Source organism: Lissotriton helveticus, chromosome 7, assembly GCF_964261635.1.
Source record: "Lissotriton helveticus chromosome 7, aLisHel1.1, whole genome shotgun sequence".
In the NCBI taxonomy this organism is placed as follows: domain Eukaryota; kingdom Metazoa; phylum Chordata; class Amphibia; order Caudata; family Salamandridae; genus Lissotriton; species Lissotriton helveticus.
Window position 1 is genome coordinate 101,346,123 of NC_136068.1, and position 19,991 is coordinate 101,366,113.

The following is a 19,991-nucleotide window of genomic DNA, read 5'->3' on the forward strand; positions in this document are numbered from 1 at the left end:
GGCCTCCTGTATTCTGTTGGTTTTCCATGCACGCTGGCACATGAAGGCACTCCAGTGGTGCCTCCACAGTCAGTGGTTTAATCGCAAGACATGCTCTCAAAGAGTCTGTCAAGATCTCCAGAGACACTGCAATGGATCTACAATGGTGAGGTGTGTCTGGCAATCTATCTCAAGGGAAGCCGTTCCACCCTCCACCTCTGGTGGCCACAGTGATAACGGGTGCCTTCACTCTAGGGTAGGGCGCTCATCTGGAGGACCTGGATATCAAAGTTTTTTGTACTCCAGAGGAAATATTGTTGCATATCAATCTTCAGAAATTGCGAGTGATACGTCTGGCTCTCAAGGCCTTCGTCCCGTCCCTTCACAGTCAGTCAGTTCAAGTATTAACAGACAATACTACCGCAATGTAGTACAAAAACAAACAGAGAGGAGTAGGGTTGTATCCTCTCTGCAGAATGGCTTTGCAATTCTGGCCCTGGGCACAGTACCATCAGATCTGTAGCTTGGCAAATCACTTGGCTGGGGTTCTGAACGTCCATGCGGACAGACTCAGCCAGCATTTTTCTGCTGATCACGAGTGGCGACTCCATCTGGAAGTGGTACAACACATTTTCTGGCTATGTGGGATCCCCTCAGATAGACTTATTTGCCACTCAAGAGAAGGCACACTGCCCATTGTGCTGCAGCTTTCAGTAGCTGTTGCAAGGCGCTCTGGGGACGCGTTTCAATTGGACTGGGGTGCCCCGCTATTTTACACGTTTCCCCTCATACTCTTGATTCCTCTGGTTCTGAGGAAGATTCGCCAAGACCGGGCCCAAGTCAGATTAATATCTCCAGATTGGCCGCGAACAGTATGGTATACAGCCTTTCTTCACCTCTCTCTGTGCCCTCTGCTCTGTCTCCTTCACAGGGCGGAACTCCTCTCGCAGTCGCAGGGGCAGTTTCTCCACCTATAATGGTAGGGAACTTAGCATCACCCTTTACTGTGGCAAACGTTATCAGAGATTCTGCATACCATGATTAAGGTTTGGACAAACAGTTCAAAACAACTCCCTGCCCAGATCTTCCAAAGCTACAGAAGCACCAGTTAGAGAGGAGGAATTTTGAGAAATCTTTCTCACCATTGTTCGGAACATGACCATGCACATAACACTGAGAAAAGCAGAGGTGCTTTATGAAACCACTGTAGCAGCAAAGTACTTACAGGCCTCTTGATTGCCAATGAAAGTGCAGAGAAACAGCCCCTACAAACAACGTGGCTCATCGAGAAATAAAATGTCAGGCTTTCTTAAAGAAGAAGTGTTACTGGAAGAGCCAACACCAGAGGAGACAATTGAGAAGACAGATTGTACTGTCAGGGAGTCCCACAAAATTCATTGTGACCCCAGCTCTGCATGCAGCTTACATTGATCCCACAAAAGAACCAGGAAACTTCATTGAAGGTCTCAGCTTTTACTGCATTGACATAAGTGTTGCAAACTGAGGAGATCAAAAAGAAATGAAGGATGTAAATCCATAGTACCAGCGCATCCAGTGAGGATTTGTGTGTGTCAAATGAGGATGGATGGGTCTATTTGCAGTGTCTACCCTGGGACCACTGATGCCCCAGTGTTCACTTCGTAGAAGGATGCTCACAGTGTGGCACAAAGGACATGTGAGTAGCTCAGCCCCTGAGGAAATATGAGAATTGTAAACACAATGGCATTTTTTGAGATTTTGGTCCAGATCAAACACCCAACAACAGAGAAACAGGCAAGCCTCATTCAACCTTGGAAATTCACTATTGTCAAACGTGGAGGGATGATCTAAATGCCAAACCAAGTCAGAGGTAAATTTAAATGGGGTTCCGCCAGAAAAGTGCATAGAGGAACCTGTCCCTTAGGCTAAAACTACCAACCAACCAGTCTCAGGACAGTCACGAATGAGGAGCCCTGTCTGAGGGGGAACCTGAGATACAGCACCTACTCCTGATCTCAACTCTCATCCAGAGCTGAATTCTCCTCCTGCTAATCAGCACACTGTTCCTTTGTTAGTAGAGGCCAACACCTAAGAGAGGATTTAGGGTAAGCCATGATCTCTCTTTGGGGAAGTTCAGGTCTTAATAGCCCTTAAAGACCCATAAAGGGATTAGGTGTATCTACTTCCTATAGGCAAAGATCAACAGAGATAGTCTCTGTAATTCTTACATTCTAGAAGCCCTCCAGTACCACAACAAGAAGGAGGTGGAAACCCTGATAAGTTGAAAACAAGATTATTTGTGGAGAATTTCCGACAGAAAGAATCAGCACGGATGGTGCATGAACCCTGGCATGCCCTGACTCTGTCCATTCAGCTAATTTGCAGCAAAGTCCCTTACTGACTTTGACCAAAGGAGAAGAAGTCAGTGAACTGGGCACAGAAGGCTTAGTCACCGGAAAGGCTGTTCTCCATGGAAGAGGACCTCTATCTCATAATTAACATTGGGTGGAAGGAGGAGTATTTTAGTGCTGCAGCTGTGTTTGATTCAATACAGAATTCAGTATTCAGAAGCCCTTGCACTCCACATCACTGAACATCGGTCTATAAGACACCTGGTTGGGTAAAATACACAAGGACCGAAAGCAAAGCTCAATCCCAAAATACCATAGTACGTGACACTCCACAGAAACCTGCAAAGGGTGAAGTTTCCATCTGCCTTGTGGCAGATTTCTTTCTACTGTCAAGGCGGAAGGAGATAATCATCCAAATTTAAGGTACTCCGACAAAGCGGTAGTGATTTTTCATTGAAACTGGTTGCCTTCACCACAGGAGGTACCACTTTAGTTGAGAAACATTGCAGTAGAAATACACTAATATCTGCCAACTTCCGTGCAAATTTCACCAGCAAAGGCGGGTAATGGAGATGTTTCGGCTTCTGTACTGCCTGCAATCATTTGTGTGTCTGACCTTCATGGAGGCAACTTTGGATGACATGGTTGCACATTAGTTTCTCAAAGACTAAGCGCATCGCCAGGAGATTCTGTCAGCAGGACATTCACCCTTCCAGCTCATCTTAAGTAGGTCGAATATGCTGCCAGGGTCGTTGGTTAGCTGTGTTTTTGGTTACCACCCTCTTCTGAATCCGGCTTCAGCCCTTAAATAATACATGCACATTAGTATGCTTCTCTGTGTAGGTGTGATTTCAAAGTACATGCAAAGAGAGTGTAAGTTTCTCACTCAGGAAATGTCCATTGATAATCATAAGCACTGAATATTCCCGTCCATGTGCGGGGATCTTCAAGTATTTCTTTAAAACACATCTTTTTAAGAATAGATGTTCGTCTTACTTCAGGAAAGCCAAGACTAGGATGTATTTTGTTACAAAATGTTTTGCAGCCTATAAAGAAGGTTATATTGGTCAATTTATTATTATTTTTTATAAAAAGTCCAAAATATCATTGTTAAATAAGAAAAAATTTCAAGAGTTGAATAATTTCTTCTTATCAATATCGTTCATAAACCTTTTTTAAAGGAAATAGAGAAGAAGGAATGGATCAAGGTAGACCGCAGTACTGTAGCCATAAAAACTGACTGCGCACCTTGAAACGCTCACAGCCCTCCAGTGTATCATCATGCCCAGAAGGTGCCAGTTATCTTAGTTCTTATTTTTATCTCCTGGTGACAGGATTTTGGAGCACTGAGATAATCCTTTTTTGGCTTTTTCTCAATAAAATCTTTCTCAAAATATTTGGCAACAACTTTATGGGATGTCTTTGAACATTTAAAGTGTTTTTCTGTCATTTTCTTTACAGAAAACGTAATCTTCCAGACAAAATGTCATCTTTATTTGTCAAATGTTCTACTTGTGGCAGAAAGAAGGTCAAATCAGATCCTCGTGATCTCTGTATTCTGAGCCTTCCGGACAGTCACAATCCTGACAGACATCAGCACTGCAGGACCTTCTCCAAACGTACCCTGAAGGACAGGGAGAAGATTTGCCTTAATTGAGCTAAGAGCGGCACAGGCAAGAGTCGGAATCTGAAGGTGGACCTTAACATGAGAAAGGAGAGGGTGAGTCCTCTACCAGGGCTTTTCCCCTTACCTCTGAGAACTCCATGAGAGAGGGATCCAAAATGAGGAGAACTCCACAAAAACAATGCTATTTCTCTTCCAGAGCTGGGTCGACGTCAAGGAGGAGAAGACGTTCGGCATCGAAACACAAAAGGTAAATGTCGAAAGATTCCATGAGGTTGAGACACAGGAGGCGTTCAACATCAAGAGAGTCCATGACGTCGAGACATCGAAGACACTCGACATCGAAACATACCATATCAGCGTAAAGGATCAGAAAAATGAGAGCAAAAAGGTTGCCATCAACTTCTAATTCAGAATACTCCAGTGCGTACACTCCATGATCACCAGTCCTCATTTCAGATTCCACACAACCTTCTTTGCATGGTCCAGCTCCTTCAGTGCCTGCTTGCTTCACCTCTACCTCTCCCTTAGACAGAGGGACCTTTGGAAGCTCCTTCACCGCTGAGGCCTCCAGCTGCTCCACGGAGATCTAAATCTCCTTGGTCACAATCTAGATCTCACCACAGATGTTAATCATGAGGAACTTCCAGATGTTGCTGTCACAGTTCTCGACACTAGTCGTCTCAACGCTCATCCAGGCACAGACACAGATATCGTCCTAGGTCCAGGTCTAGGTCAAGAACCAGAAGAAGGTCCTTTTATTCAACCTCGCCTTCTAACACTGGAAGATACTCTCCGAATCTGACTGACCCCCTCAGCCAAGAGTCTCACCTATTGATGACATAAATGCTTTTCAGGAAATACTCAAACAAGGAGCTACAAAACTAAAAATTACATTGCCTGCACCCTCAACAGCTACGTCTGTGATATTTTTGAGTCTTCACCAACGTTCTGCTTCTATTCCTTTTCTAGCTCTGGTTTCAGGCTTGTTAGAATCAGCTATGGAACTTTTCCACATGCCAGCTTCAGCCAAAACAGCTCCATCAAGGCTTCAGAAAATATATAAGCCTCCGGAATACAACCCATTATTGCTGTGGTCAGATCCTCCTCCTGATTCAGTTGTTACCTAGGCTGCAAAAAAAATTTCTTCGACAACTCCTTCACCCACGGTTCCATGAGACAAAGAAAGTAGGGAACTAGACTCGGTGGGGGGCACGGTAGTGACACAGCGACTATGAACATGAAAGCTGCAAGCTCATCTGCGCTTCTCTGCAGATATGAGAGACGTGTATGAGACTCCCTACAACAATTTACAGATGATCTCCCAATAGACTGTAGGGAGAACTTCATAGAAATTCTAAATGAAGGCATGATGGTCTCTAGCCAAGTATCATCACTGCTGCTGACTCACCTTTCCTAGCAACCCATGGATATTGCCACGGATTAGCTCTCAAGTGTCATTCTTGGCTGCTCTGAAGCAAGAATTTCAACACAGGATTCTCATCCTTCCTTTCTTTGGTACACTCTATTTTGAAGTCATACAGGTAAGGAGATGTCTTGTATGAAACACAAATGTGAGACCTTAAAAACAGTTGGTCTAGAAACAATTGAAGAAACAGAGTAAACACCCTTGCAAGCCTTACAAGAGAAATTTTCATCCACAGAAGTTTCAAACCCCTCAGTGGTTTCAAGGAATGAGGGGTCACCACCACCACTAACAGTAACAGAGGCCTTGTCAAAAGCATTAAAGGCACCAATCAAAGGCAAGAGGTTGCCGTCAATCTGCTCAAGCAGGAAAGCCTCCTGCAGGCTCCAAACTTTTTCCTTTACCCACTCTGGTTGGGGAAAGTATTTTCAAATATTCAACAGAATGGAAATCTATCACAAATGACACCTGGGTACTGAATATTGTACAGAATGGTTATTGTCTCAGATTCACCAAGTTTGCACCAAATATTCCACCAAAATCATCCAATCAATATCTACAGATGCTGCAATCAGAAATAAACATTCTTCTGCTAAAGGTTGGTTACCTCTTAACCAAGGAGGAACAGGGGTTAATTCTCCTTATTTCTTGGTGAAAAAGAAAGGTCGGAAAAACTAATTCAGACCCATACTAGGTCTAAAAGCACAAAATAATGGATATGTAGAAAGCATTTAAGAATACTAGCTTTACATCAAATTCATCCTTAAATCCATCAAATAGACTGGCTCTGTTTCATAGATCTTCAGGATGGATTGGTGTCACTACAACGCTGTTTATAACAACGCATTCCGTTACATCGGAATTTTTACAACGCAGGATCCATTACATCGGATGCCATTACAACGCATGGCATTACATAGCAGATGCTATTACAATGCATGGCATTACATCGTAAGTATAGGTAAGTATACCTTTTTTAAAAAAATGTAATTAAGTTAATTTAATTAATTTAATTTAATTAATTTAATTAAAATACATTTTAAAATAGTAATTAATTTTATTTAATAAATTTAAATCTATTTATTTAAATTAATTTTAATAAAAATGGTAATTAATTTTATTTAATTAATATAATTAAATTAATTTAATTTAAATATTTTTTTGATTGTAATTAAATTAAATTATTTAAAATAATGTATTTAATTTAATTATTTTAATTAAGAAATGTAATTAATATAATATAATTAATTTAATTTAACCTAAAAACACCCCTGTACCCCAAAACCCAAACCCTGCCCTGAAACCTAAAAACACCCCTGTACCCCAAAACCCAAACCCTACCCTGAAACCTAAAAACACCCCTGTACCCCAAAACCCAAACCCTACCCTGAAACCTAAAAACACCCTTGTACCCCAAAACCCAAACCCTACCCTGAAACCTAAAAACACCCCTGTACCCCAAAACCCAAACCCTACCCTGAAACCTAAAAACACCCCTGTACCCCAAAACCCAAACCCTACCCTGAAACCTAAAAACACCCCTGTACCCCAAAACCCAAACCCTACCCTGAAACCTAAAAACACCCCTGTACCCCAAAACCCAAACCCTACCTTGAAACCTAAAAACACCCCTGTACCCCAAAACCCAAACCCTACCTTGAAACCTAAAAACACCCCTGTACCCCAAAACCCAAACCCTACCCTGAAACCTAAAAACACCCCTGTACCCCAAAACCCAAACCCTACCCTGAAACCTAAAAACACCCCTGTACCCCAAAACCCTAAAACCTAAAAACACCCCTGTACCCCAAAACCCAAACCCTGCCCTAAAACCTAAAAATACCCAAACACCCCAAAACATATACCTCAGTACCCCAAAACATATACTCCTATACTCATACTTATTTAAAAAATTACTTAAATTAATAAATTTAATTTATAATATTTAAAAACATAAATAAATATTTTTATTTATTTTTATTTATAATTAATAATAATTAAATCAATTATATAATATTAAATAAAATAAATAAAAATTATATACTTACCAATACTTACGATGTAATGGTATGCGTTGTAATACCATCTGCTATGTAATGCCATGCGTTGTAATGGCATCCGATGTAATGGATCCTGCGTTGTAATAGCTGCGTTGTAACAGCATTACGACGTAAAAGTTGCGTTGTAAGTGATACACACCCCTTCAGGATGCATATTTTCAGACCCCAATTGCCAGAAAACACAGCAAATTCCCGAGTTATGTAATGGGCCACAATCACTACCAGTACAAAGTACTTCCTTTTGGCCTCAAATCAGCCCCTAGAACTTTTGAACTGCATGGCAGTGGTAGCTGCACATCTCAGAAAATTCAAAATATTCGTCTGTGTGTATTTAGACGAATGACTTATCAAGGTGTCCACGCGACAACAAGTGGATCATCATTATGAAATCAGTGTCTCTACTCTCAGTCGACTTGGCCTTGTTATATATATCACTAGACAGCAACCTCATCGCCAGTTCAGTCTCTTCATTCTGTAGAAGCTACTATTGACACCATTAAAGTGTTTACTTCGAAGGAGAGACTTTTATCCATACGTCTGAAATGTCAATCTCTCATGAAAGACTTTCATCCAACGGTGAGGAAAGTGTCATCCCTTGTCGGCTCAATGGCATCTTGTATATTTCTGATGCGAAAAGTCCATCTCCACATGAGCCCACTATTAGACTGTCTGGAGGACAAGAGTCGATACCCAGGCATTTGGAAAGACAAGATCACACTTTATCTCAAACAGAAGCAATCCCTCGAGTGATGGTGTCAACCGAAAAATCTCCTACAAAGGATGCCTTTTCATCAGGATGTTCCCTCTTAAACAATAGTGACCAATGCCTCTCCGTTAGGTTAGAGAGCACACACGGTTCACATTCAAACTCAGGGAATATGGTCTGCGAAGAAAATTACTTACCATATCAACCTTCTGGAACTAAGAGTTGTCCATTTGGCCCTGAACTCTTTCATACCATACTTCAGATAGAATCACTCCTTGCAAAGGCAGACAACATAAGAACAATGTACTATCTGAACAAACAAGGAGGAACAAAGTCCAGAGCCTAATCAATGGAAGCCCAAACAATGTCCAGGCCTTATCACTGGAAGCCCAAACAATATGGAATTGGTTGCTGGTCAGAAACATGGAGTTCACTGCACCCCATCTGCTGGGTGTCCAGAACATATAAGCAGACTCCCTGAGCAGGATTTTTCACGAAAATCATGATTGGGTGCTAAATGACGCCATTGTTCACAACATCTTCTGCACCTGGGGTTTTCCTCACATAGATGTATTTGCAAAAACGCCCAAACCTAGCCCGAAGTGTTACCATCCAAGAACATTGGGAAATGCTCTATGAATCGACTGGTCCAACAACTTTCTCTACACTTTTCCTCCGATAGCCCTGAATCCATGAGTAATCATCTACCCCTGATTCCATCAGTAATCATCGAACCACCATCCAGGGACATTGGGAAATGCCCTATGAATCGACTGGTCCAACAAATTTCTCTACTTTTTTCCTCCGATACCCTGAATCCATCAGTAATCATCTACCCCTGATTCCATCAGTAATCATTGAACTGTCTTACTCCAAGGCCCGAATTATATTGATAGCTCTGGAGTGGCCATGACAATGGTGGATCGCAGACCTACTCCACATGGGGAGAGGATGTGACCTAACAGCTAGGGCGGTCGACCTTGAAGTTGGGCAACTGGGATCCAGTCTCGGCAGGGATGCTCAATCATCCTGTGATTCTGGGCAACTCATTTAATCTCCCCGTGCCTAACAAACAAAACAAATGAATGTGTCCATCTGTAACACAACTGGTGCTCATGTAAAGCGCTCTAATACCTTTGGGTCTAGTTCACACTATATATAAAAAAAAACTCCACATGTCGGAACGGCCACACATGAGGCTGCTGTGTAGACCGGATCTCATGAAGTTCGAAGGCTAGATGATCCAGCTCAGTCTCTCCTCTGAGTTTATCAGCATGGCTCCTTCAGTCGTGCAATATGGGCATTTGAATTTACGTTAAGAATGCATGAACATTTTAAAAGAAGTTATATGTCCTTCAAGGCCTACATCTTACTCTTTTAAATGGAAGAGATGTTGGTGTTCTGATAAGAACAATAATCCAACTACATGCCAAGAAGAATCTTTACTCCCAGACTTACTTCATTTGGCCAATTCTGGGTTACAATTCTCGTCTGTTAAGGTCCTTTTGGCAGCTACTACAGCCTCCAGAAAATGACTTCTCAGAGGGTATCAAAAAGGTTTTTCCTCCACTAAGCCATCCTTCCCCTCTTTCACCCACTTTCAAACCTAATCATAAAACCTCATTAGAAGACGGTTCTTGGAAAACGGCTTTCCTAGTTGCCATTTCATCAACAAGTAGAGTTTGTGTCATTCAAGCTTTATGTTCAGTTGTTTGTAAATCATGGTCCTGTATATAAAGGTCAGTGTCACTTTTTATGACTACTGTGTTGCAGCCTATAGGGCTTCATTACCCCTTTCCTTCTTCTCCAATTTCTCTTAGAAATGTTTATGAATGATATTGATAAGAAAACATTACTCAACTCTTGGACGTTTCTCTTATTTTAGTAATGATATTTGGAACCTTTTTAAATAAACATTAAAGTAATTGGCCAATATAGACTTCTTTATAGGCTGAAAATTTTCTTTTTAACAAAATCATGTCCTAGTATTGGCCTTTATGAAGTAAGACGGACATCTATACTTAAGAAGATGTATTTTAAAGAAGTGCTCTGACTTGGGCAAGACTACTCAGTGCTTATAATTTCAATAGAAATTCCCCTGAGAGAGAACTAGGATTACATTTAATAAGAAACCATTCTTTCTTATACATTCTTGTAATGCTTCTGCCCTTTGTTTTCACACAGGTTATCTTGTGGTCCCGGCTGGAGGAGGGGGCACATTCCTTGGAGGATTCATTGTAAATAAGATGAAACTTCGTTGTTCTGGAATCATCAAATTCAGTTTATTGTGTGCACTGATCAGTCTAATGGCTATGTTTGTGTTCCTCATTCACTGCCCAAACATGCCTGTGGCTGGCATTACAGCGCCTTACGGCGGAAGGTAAGCATTATTGTGTTGTTCAAAGGTTGTTCTAGATGTTATTTTGCCCCTATGAGATCCATTACATTTAATTCAGCCGCAGGGGGACTGCAGTGATTCTATGGGAAATACAACCACTGTTTGTTTGGCCTAGAGACCCCTTCTTTTTAAGACAAAAACAGTGTAACACTGCTACCTTGGAAACTTGGCCTGCTGATTGTCAGCCCTGCCCTTTCCCTGAGCTGCCCAACACCTAAGGGCTTGCAAGTACCTCCTCAGTTTGTGAAGACTTTCTGCAGAGCAGGAAAAACAGACATCCCTCTCTAAATTACCTCGGGACAATCGGTGCAGTCTGGAGGCTATGGAGACCTGCCGGAGACCATAAGAGGTTAAATATTTCTCCATGAAGCCCCCCTTAGTCTGAGAAGTCATTAAAAACAACAATAATGTACCTGCAGATCTTTATTCCACATTATTCTCGTATAGCATGAATGGCAAGTAATTATTGTAATAATAATGTGGGCAAAAGGCATAACCGTGTATAATAAATTTAGCCCCAATATAATTCATATATAAAAAAAGAGAGAGACCCCTTGTGTTAACCAAGGGAATAGGGTACTTTTAGAAAGTAAAGAACAAGTAATCCCTTGGATTATACCACAAACCAGTGGCACAAAACTCCACCCACTTCTGAGTCATACCCTTATGTAAGTAAAGTACTCCAGCCTGTGCAATAGACCCCCACAACCATTTTTACCGTATAAGTTGTGACACTCAAAATCTATCATAAAGCCACTTTTTATTAAAACAAAACTTTTTTATCAATTTATAATATTTTTCAAAAATCATCACACAATATATATCACGAAATTCATATAAAACAATACAAGTTTAAAAACTACACATTACATGTGATACAATCAAATAACAGATAAACATAACACATAAGGAAGGAGAGAGAGTTAGACAATAAACTTTGGGGAATATTCACAACAACGTTCTTGTGAATATACCCCACAGTCATTTCATAAAACATATCCAATAGGGCAATTTAATACCTAGACATAGATACTCTATTTCTTTTTGTATCTACAGATCCAATTATTTCCATGGATTATGTCAGTTAATGCGTCAATACGTTTCGATGTCTTTTGTTAATGTTCCATCTTTTTCAAGACAACAAATTTGCAATGAACAAAGGTCTATACTAAGGGAACCTCTAGACGGTGGAATTATCACATGTACACAGAAGTCTGCTTTTTAATAAGAAGGTTTTTAAACAGGGGCTATATTACAAGGTTTTACAGAGAGTCTTGCAAATTTGTTGTCTTGGATAGTTATTAAATTGCTCCATTGGATATGTTTTATGAAATGACAAAGTGTATTGTCTAACTCTTGCGCCCTCCTTATATGTTATGTTTTGTTATCTGTTATTTGATTGTATCACATGCAATGTGTGGTTTTTAAAGTTGTATTGTTCTATATGAATTTGGTGATATATATAAAATGTGTGATGATTTTTGAAAAATATTGTAAAGTGATAAAAAGTTTTTTTTTTTTAAAAAGAGGTTTTATGATAAATCTTGAGTGTCAGAACTTATACGGTAAAAACAGTTGTGGGAGTCTATTATACAGGCTGGAGTACTTTACTTACCTAAGGGTATGACTCAGGTGTGAGTGGAGTTTTGTCCCACTGGTTTGTGGTATAATCCAAGGGATTACTGGTTCTTTACTTACGCCCTATATAATTCTACATTATTTTCCGCCAGTAGCATTAGAAATGTAACCAAGCCTTCCTACTGCTTCATTAGCTGTCTACCGCAAGCACATCTTGTACCTTGTTAGCAGTCCAAGTCCACGATTTCTCATCAAAATGTCGCTCTGAACGCAAATTCCCCTCTCTCCCTCACTAATCAAAATAGCCTTTGTACACTGTTAAAATGAATTACAATATGTGCTAACAAACATATGAGAAGAGAAAATGTTTGTTTCTCATTATGTTTTGTGAGAGCAGGACCATAGAATTGCACACATTTAACGCACAATGGGCCAGATGTAGGTGAATTCAATTTAGCGAGTCCTTAATAGGGATTTTCACTTAATCGCTATTAAGGACTCACAAAATTGTATGTAGGTAGGAATCACAAAAGTATTTGTTATTTCTTAATATTCTTTAATTGCGAATCGCAAATTGAGATTCGCAATCAAGGAATACCATCCCATTCATTCCTAATGGCCTAGAGGCCCATAGGAATTAATAGGATTTGTGCCCGCAATTTGTGAGTAACCAAGAGGCACTCGCAAATTGCGGGCGCAATTTCAAGGGTGCAAGGGTTCCAAAAGAACACTCTGTCGCACCCCTGAAATGTGCATGTGTGCACATGTGTCGCACATACATGCCCTAAGGGCATGTATGTGTGCCACATGGCACGCTGTAAAAAGCCAAAATGTGCTTTTTGAAATGAAATCGCAAAATACCACCAACTTGAAGTTGGTGGTATTTTGCGATTCCTTAAGGCAAAATTGCAATTTGCTATGCCTACCAGCATAGCATTTAGGGAATTGCAAATTGCGATTCTCTAAATGCTTGCGCAAAATAAGGAATCACAATTTTTGCGATTCCTTATTTTGCGTGCGGGTATTTGCCTACCTACATTGCTCACAGCTAAATTGCAATCACAAACGCAGAAATTCTGCGAATTTCAGTGTTTGCGATCGCTATTTGGCTTCCTACATCTGGCCCAATATTTGCAATGAGACTTTCCTAAGCCTATAATGCTTACTACTAAGAAAAGCATAAAGGACAATAAAAATACGTGCACATTGGGGGCCCGATTCACAGAATGAGCTTAAGACTAAATCCTAAACTTACTACTATTTGGTATTCACAGAATGCACTTACTACTTTCGGGATTCACAGAGTGAACTTACTACTTTCGGGATTCACAGAATGAACTTACTACTTTCGGTATTCACAGAATACATTTAAGACTACTAACTTTACGTCCGCACTCGGGCCGGAAATTCCGGCCCGGAGGCGGAGCTTCCGGCTTGGGGGCGGAGCTTGCGGCCCAGAGGCGGAGCTTCCGGCTCAGAGGTGGGGATTTAGCCATGGCTGAAATCTCCACCTCCGGGCCGGAAGCTCCGCCCCCAAGCCAGAAGCTCCACCTTCGGGCCGTAAACTCCGCCTCCGGGCTAGAATTTCCGGCCCGAGTGCGGACGTAAAGTTAGTAGTCTTAAATCTAATCTGTGAATACCGAAAGTAGTAAGTTCATTCTGTGAATCCCGAAAGTAGTAAGTACATTCTGTGAATACTAAATAGTAGTAAGTTTAGGATTTAGTCTTAAGTTCATTCTGTGAATCGGGCCCGCTTTGTTTACTGCTGCCTTCTAGTTTTTGGCTCAGACGTTTGCAACTTTTTTTAATTAGAGGTAGTCAGAGTCACAAGACCTGTGACTCAATTCTTGATCCACAATGCACCAGCACACTGGCTCCACCTCAGCTTGTTTTATTCTGCCATCAGGTTCCGAGGTTTGGGAAGGCTGCTCCGGGATCGTCGTGATAAAACACTGATTATTTCTTCTCAGTTCCAGCCGTTCACCCTTTCGACTGTGATGGAAGCAACCCTATTGCGGGAATATGGGGACATATTACTAAGGGGGCGATAGGCAATTATCGACGATTTAGCGGCCGTTTTCGGCCGCTAAGCGGCGATAATTCTATCGCCCTATTAGCAAGCTGTCGCTAACTGATGTTAGCGACAGCTTTTAGGCGATAGCGAGCGGTTTGGGGCCTGCTTTGCATGTTAGCGATGTTTATCGCTAATGACATGCAATGTGGGCGTACCCAACCGGTTAGTGACTGATAGCAGTCACTAACGTCGCTATCGCCTATTAGCAAGGCAGGCGTAGAGTTGGAATATCTCCAAATACTAACACCAGCCCAGACCAGTTCTTAGCCATGTTATCCAATGGGAGGTGGATAACATGGCTAAGAGCATTTCGTCGCTAATGCGTGAATATAGCTGTATTCTCAGCGATATTTACGCATTTCGCCGCTAACGCTGGATATTTTAGCACAATGGAGAAAAACGTTGCTAATAGCATGTGTTCTCCGCTAACATATCCAGCGATAGGCAGCGATAAAAAAATCGTCGCTAAGCCTATTTAGCGATAAATATCGCTACTTGTTGGTAATATGCCCCCTAGCCCTCTGTGATTCTGGGACTTTGGATTTTATGGTCTCCAACCTTTACGCTTAGACGTACCACAGCTTTAAGATGCCATTGTTGACTAGTCATTAGTGCTCCTTGTAGCATCCTGGAGGATGCACCTAAGGGTATGCAAATTACTCCCTTCCAGTTCTGCCCTAGGTGTAACACGAAATACCCCCGAAACTATGTTCACAAGGTCTGGATAATCTGCCTCCCTGCAGATCATGAGGAAACGTCCTTCAAAATCTGCCTCGCTGCAAATAAACCTTACATTCCGGAGGTGGAGGAGGTGGGCCCATCACAGAATGCAAATACAGGCATCTTTGGAGACAGCTGACATTTTTGGAGCAGAAAATATGCCAGGTGTGGAGGAAGAGGAAGCAGGGCCCTCCCGCATTCTGGTGGGTCAAGCAGAGGAGAGCCTAGAGTCTGTATTTTCTGAGACCTCTGACATTGAGGAGGAGGTTGAGTTCCACGATCCAGTGGTGCAACACAAGCCAGCTTTGGGGCCTAAGACCAAGTCAACACCACACCCCTCTACAGAGCCTCAAGATTAATTTCGAACCCCAAAACATAGATCAATGGAGAGAGAGCACAAACCCTGCCGGAGTCAGGCATCAAGCCCCAAGTCGAGCTAGAAATGGACCGAAACTTCAGGTTCTGTCTCTCCAACTGAGACACCCTAGACTCAAGAGGCTTGGTCAGTGTCTGTGAAGACCCCATCAAAGGGCACCAATCTGCACTGTGCTTCCATGCCGTCTCGGCACTGAGAAGCTGAAAAGGCACACTCTGTGCTGAAAGCACTACCACATTGGCCCGCGGCTCTGAATAGGAGCTGAAATCCAAAGCCCCCTCAGCAACCAGGATCAAGGCCAGCACCAAAGCTCCCCTTAATGCTGAGGTAGGACACCGCATGAGCTACCAGTATTTTTTCCTCAACCAGACTCAGTGGCAGAACGTGCGCTTCACACATTAGATGTCAAAATAGCAACACTATATTACATCGAAAGAACTAAATATTTTCAAAAAACAAAACAACTCTATGTTGCTTTTTCACCACCGCATAAAGGCAATCCCATATCAAAATCAGGTATTGCACGTTGGATCGTTAAATGCATACAAATATGCTATATTAAAGCTAAACGCACATTTGCAGTTCCCCCTAGGGCGCACTCTATACCCAAACTAGGGGCTTCTATGGCATTCTTAGGGAACATACCCTTAGATGACATCTGCAAAGCAGCAACATGGTATATGCCACACACATTCACAAAGCACTACTGTGCAGATGTGCTAGCCAAACAACAAGCTAGTGTGGGTCAGGCCATTTTAACACTATATCAAACAACTGCAACAGACACAGGTCAGCCACCACTTGGGAGATAACTGCTGTATAGTCTATGCTAAAGCATATGATCAACAGCTCATATGCCTCTAACGGAGAATGCTACTTACCCAGTATGCATCTGTTCTTGGCATATAGAGCTGTAGAGTCATGTCTGTTGCCGTATCATCTTACTTAGATACAAGATACATGGACATCTCTTCTACTCTTGCTAACTTCATCATCACCCTTATGGCAAAACAATCTGGGGATGGAGCCGATGCCCATGCGTACTATCAACGAAAAGAGGAGTCACCTACCTCGTGACTGCAAAGATTTCTTCGAACAAAAACAAAGGGGCAGATTCACAGAACTAACTTAAGACAAAATCCTGAAATTTGTCTTAAGTCAAACTTAAGACAAAATCCTAACTTTACTCCTACTAAATGCCTTCTGTGAATACCAAAAGTAGTACGTTTAGGATTTTCCTTAAATTAGTTCTGTGAATCGGCCCCAAAGTGCAAATATCCGGACCCAACACCAGATGGCGATCTATGCTAAAGCATATGACTCTACAGCTCTATATGCCAAGAACAGATGCATACTGGGCAAGTAGCATTTTCCTTTAAGTTCTTAATTACTTTTTCCCTCAAGATTCGCATGTTATTTTGCATGTGTTGGAATGCTAATATGAATAGTAGATTTCTGTACCCACAAAAATGATATGGGTGTTCAGAATTATTGCAGCCAAATAAAGGGGGAGAGCAATGAGTCTTGCTCCAGTGGTGAACAAGTCTGTTAATTTCTTATGGGACATTAAACTAAGGCTTTTTCCATGAAGTTGTGAGAGCGCTAAGCAGCAATGAATTTACCCTATATTTTTGCTATATAATTGATGAAAAATAAATTCAACTTGATAGGGAAACAGAAATAATGAACAAAACATGCACATTGTTCCAATTGATCAAATAGTCTTACTTGTTCTTTTGTATTCTTTTTTGTGACCATGTAATATAAGTAGAACCTCAAAGACTGGGTATACAGATTTTTCAAACTCTTAACCCCTTCGATGCTCATGACGGAACGGTTCCGTCATGAGCTACGGTGGAGCTGTGCTCATGACGGAACCGTTCCGTCATGACCACGCCCGTTTTTATTAGGGCCCAGCACCGGAGGGGGAATCGCGGTCGCGCTGAAAAGGTTAATAGAAATACAGTGCACTATTAACGTTCAGCATCTGCATTAGGGAAGCATTCTGGTTTCTACTCATTTGAAAGGTCATACATAGGAATGAGTTAGTTCATTGTGCTTCTGTTGAGGCACAGGTTATATTGAAAGAGACCCAGCTTCTCACAATTATAGAGGGAGAGACAGGGCAGCTTAAACACATAGAGGCTGTGTTCTTGTGAAAAGACAAGCCTGAGGAGTTGAAGTTTTTGAGTAGCATTTTCAAACTTTAAACTCTGGCCCAACAAAGATTGTACAAAGGGGTAAGTCTCTCCCTGTTGTGACTATTTTAAAGAGTTGTAGCCCTGTTAGTGTGCCTTTTTTACCCGGTGTACCGCGCTGAACCTTACAACATTAACTGCTTCTTCAACACATCCCTGAGCAGGAGGACAGTTACAAAGGTTTATTTTTGTTTCATGTGCCATACAACTCTTCCTAACATGTGGAAGAGGTTGATTGTGTTTTGAGTTTGTTGAAGTGCAGATAATAGTGCTCTTCATTCTGTTTTCTTCAGTGTTCAGAGTGAGGGCAGCCTCCAGCTTACAGCATCATGCAATGCAGGGTGCAACTGTTCAAAGGAGATCTACAGCCCTGTTTGTGGAACTGACAACATTATGTACTACTCACCCTGTCATGCAGGCTGCTCAGGGGTCCACATCAACGATGCTGGTGGATTCAAGGTACCCATAATACTGCACTAACCAAACATGCCATGTAATCACAAGAGAATGTGTTATGTATTAAAATTACTCCTGAGCTTAAAGTTGCATATATGAAGAGCTACAGAAAAATATGAAGTTAAATGCTTGTGTTTGCTTGAGGTTCTAAATTACATGTTCGAGGCATATGAGCTGTATAGCATATGCATTAGCAATAGATCGCCATCTAGTGTTGGGTCCAGATGTTTGCATTTTGTTTTTCTTCAAAGAACTCTTTGTAGTCACGAGGTAGGTGACTCCTCCTTTCTGTAATAGTGCGAATGGGCATCGGCTCCATTCTCAAGATTGTTTTTTTCCGCCATCGGGTTCGGATGTGTATTGCTGAGCTCCGGTTCAGTATAGTTTTCAAACTTCTTCGATGCGCAATCCTCTACCTTCAACGGTATTGTCTTCGATCTTGGTTCCCCATTCGACACGCATCGTCTCAACTGAGAAAACCTTCGATCGAGAAAGGCCAGGCGGCCCGTTGGACCTACCCGTGCCGACCGCTCTAGCAGTCAATGGAACGGACTTCATTTAAACTATGTCCCGGGTGTCGTGCTAAGTTTCCATGCACCCATTTGCACGTGGTCCGCAACCTTTGCTTATCCCCGGAACACTATGAAAAGGACTGTGAAGCGTGCCGATCATTCGGGTCAAAGAAAACAATTTGTGATCATCTGGCTCAACGCCACGAGATGCAATACCACAGCAGCTCTGTACCGGACATCTACAGAGAAGATCCAGATATCCAACATCCAGTCAAAAGAGCCGAGGAAGAAGAACAGGTCTCCATGTCCGAAGCAGACTCCGAGTTGGAGGAAGAAGAGCACATCACTCCGGGTCAGCGTACCGGGAGTACTGATTCCCCTGTGCCCAGTTAACACATGCAGGAAGAAGAGCACATCACTACGGGTCAGCGTACCGTGAGTACTGATCCCCCTGTGCCCAGTTAACATAAAACAAAGGCTCTGGTACCAACTTAGTCTCCGGGCTCAGGTCGGCACCGACAAAATGTTTCTGATGCCCTGCCCGCCAGCTCGGCTAAGAAACATAAAGAAAAGCATTCCGGCTTGGGCTTGAGCCTGTCCCATTCTGGTGCCGAACCAACACCTTCGGACCCAAACATAAGTCGCAGTCTCTACCGGTCACCACCGGGATTGAAGACTACAGCTTCGACACCGAAGACTTCGGAACCTTAAATCTCCCAACCTAAAAGTTCGGAGCCAAAATCCTCCACATCTACAGGTTTGGAGCCGAAATCCTCCACACCTACAGGTTCGGACTCAGAATCCTCCACACCGAAAGACTCGGAGCTGAAATCCTTTGCACCGAAAGGCTCGGAGCCGAAACCTCCGGCACCAAAACAATCGGAGCCCAAATCTTTACCACCGAAAGGATAGGAGCCCAAACCTACCAAACACAAAGCCTCGCAGCCTAAAACTCCAACACCAAAGGCGCCGGAGCTGAAACCTTCAGCACCAAAAACAGCACACAAAGAAAAGGACACTGCACCCAAAGAGCCTCGGTCTGATGGGCCACCTTTGGACCCGAAACAAAAAATACTTGTTATTAACCCTAAACAGGACATATTCAGACCACCCTTCCTAAAAAACGGAAGCTGGACCTCGCAGAGGACTGCTCTATACCTCTTAAGAAAAAGGAGATTGGTACTGACCCTTCCCCCCCTTACATTCCACCTCCCTCTCCTCCTATTAATCTGAATTTGATTATCTCACCATCAAATTCACCACCACCTCCACTTTCACCTAACATTCAGGATGAGGATTATGGAGGGTGGAGATGGGGATACAGACGAAGAGCAGGATATACCACAAGACCAGAATATACCTCAACTTCTGACCCTTGGGATAGTTACGATAAGGAAGCCGATACAGACCCTCCCCACCTGATGACAACATTGGATACGCTCAACTCATTAACAGAGCTGCCCTATATCCCGGAGTGGAGCTCCATAAAGAGCCTTTGGAGGAGGATTTCCTCTTTGAGACACTCACCTATTCCGAAGGATCTACTCTCACTTG

General features: G+C 42.3%; 1 protein-coding gene across 1 annotated transcript in view; it reads left to right on the forward strand.

Annotated features, from left to right (window-relative positions):
- LOC144768159 (solute carrier organic anion transporter family member 4A1-like) overlaps positions 1-19,991 on the forward strand; it is a 269,403-nt gene that overhangs the window by 131,168 nt on the left and 118,244 nt on the right. Inside the window, exons 7-8 of the mRNA XM_078651609.1 lie at positions 10,310-10,505; positions 17,763-17,928. Coding sequence (XP_078507735.1) covers positions 10,310-10,505; positions 17,763-17,928 — 362 coding nt within the window. The remainder of the gene's footprint in view (positions 1-10,309; positions 10,506-17,762; positions 17,929-19,991) is intronic.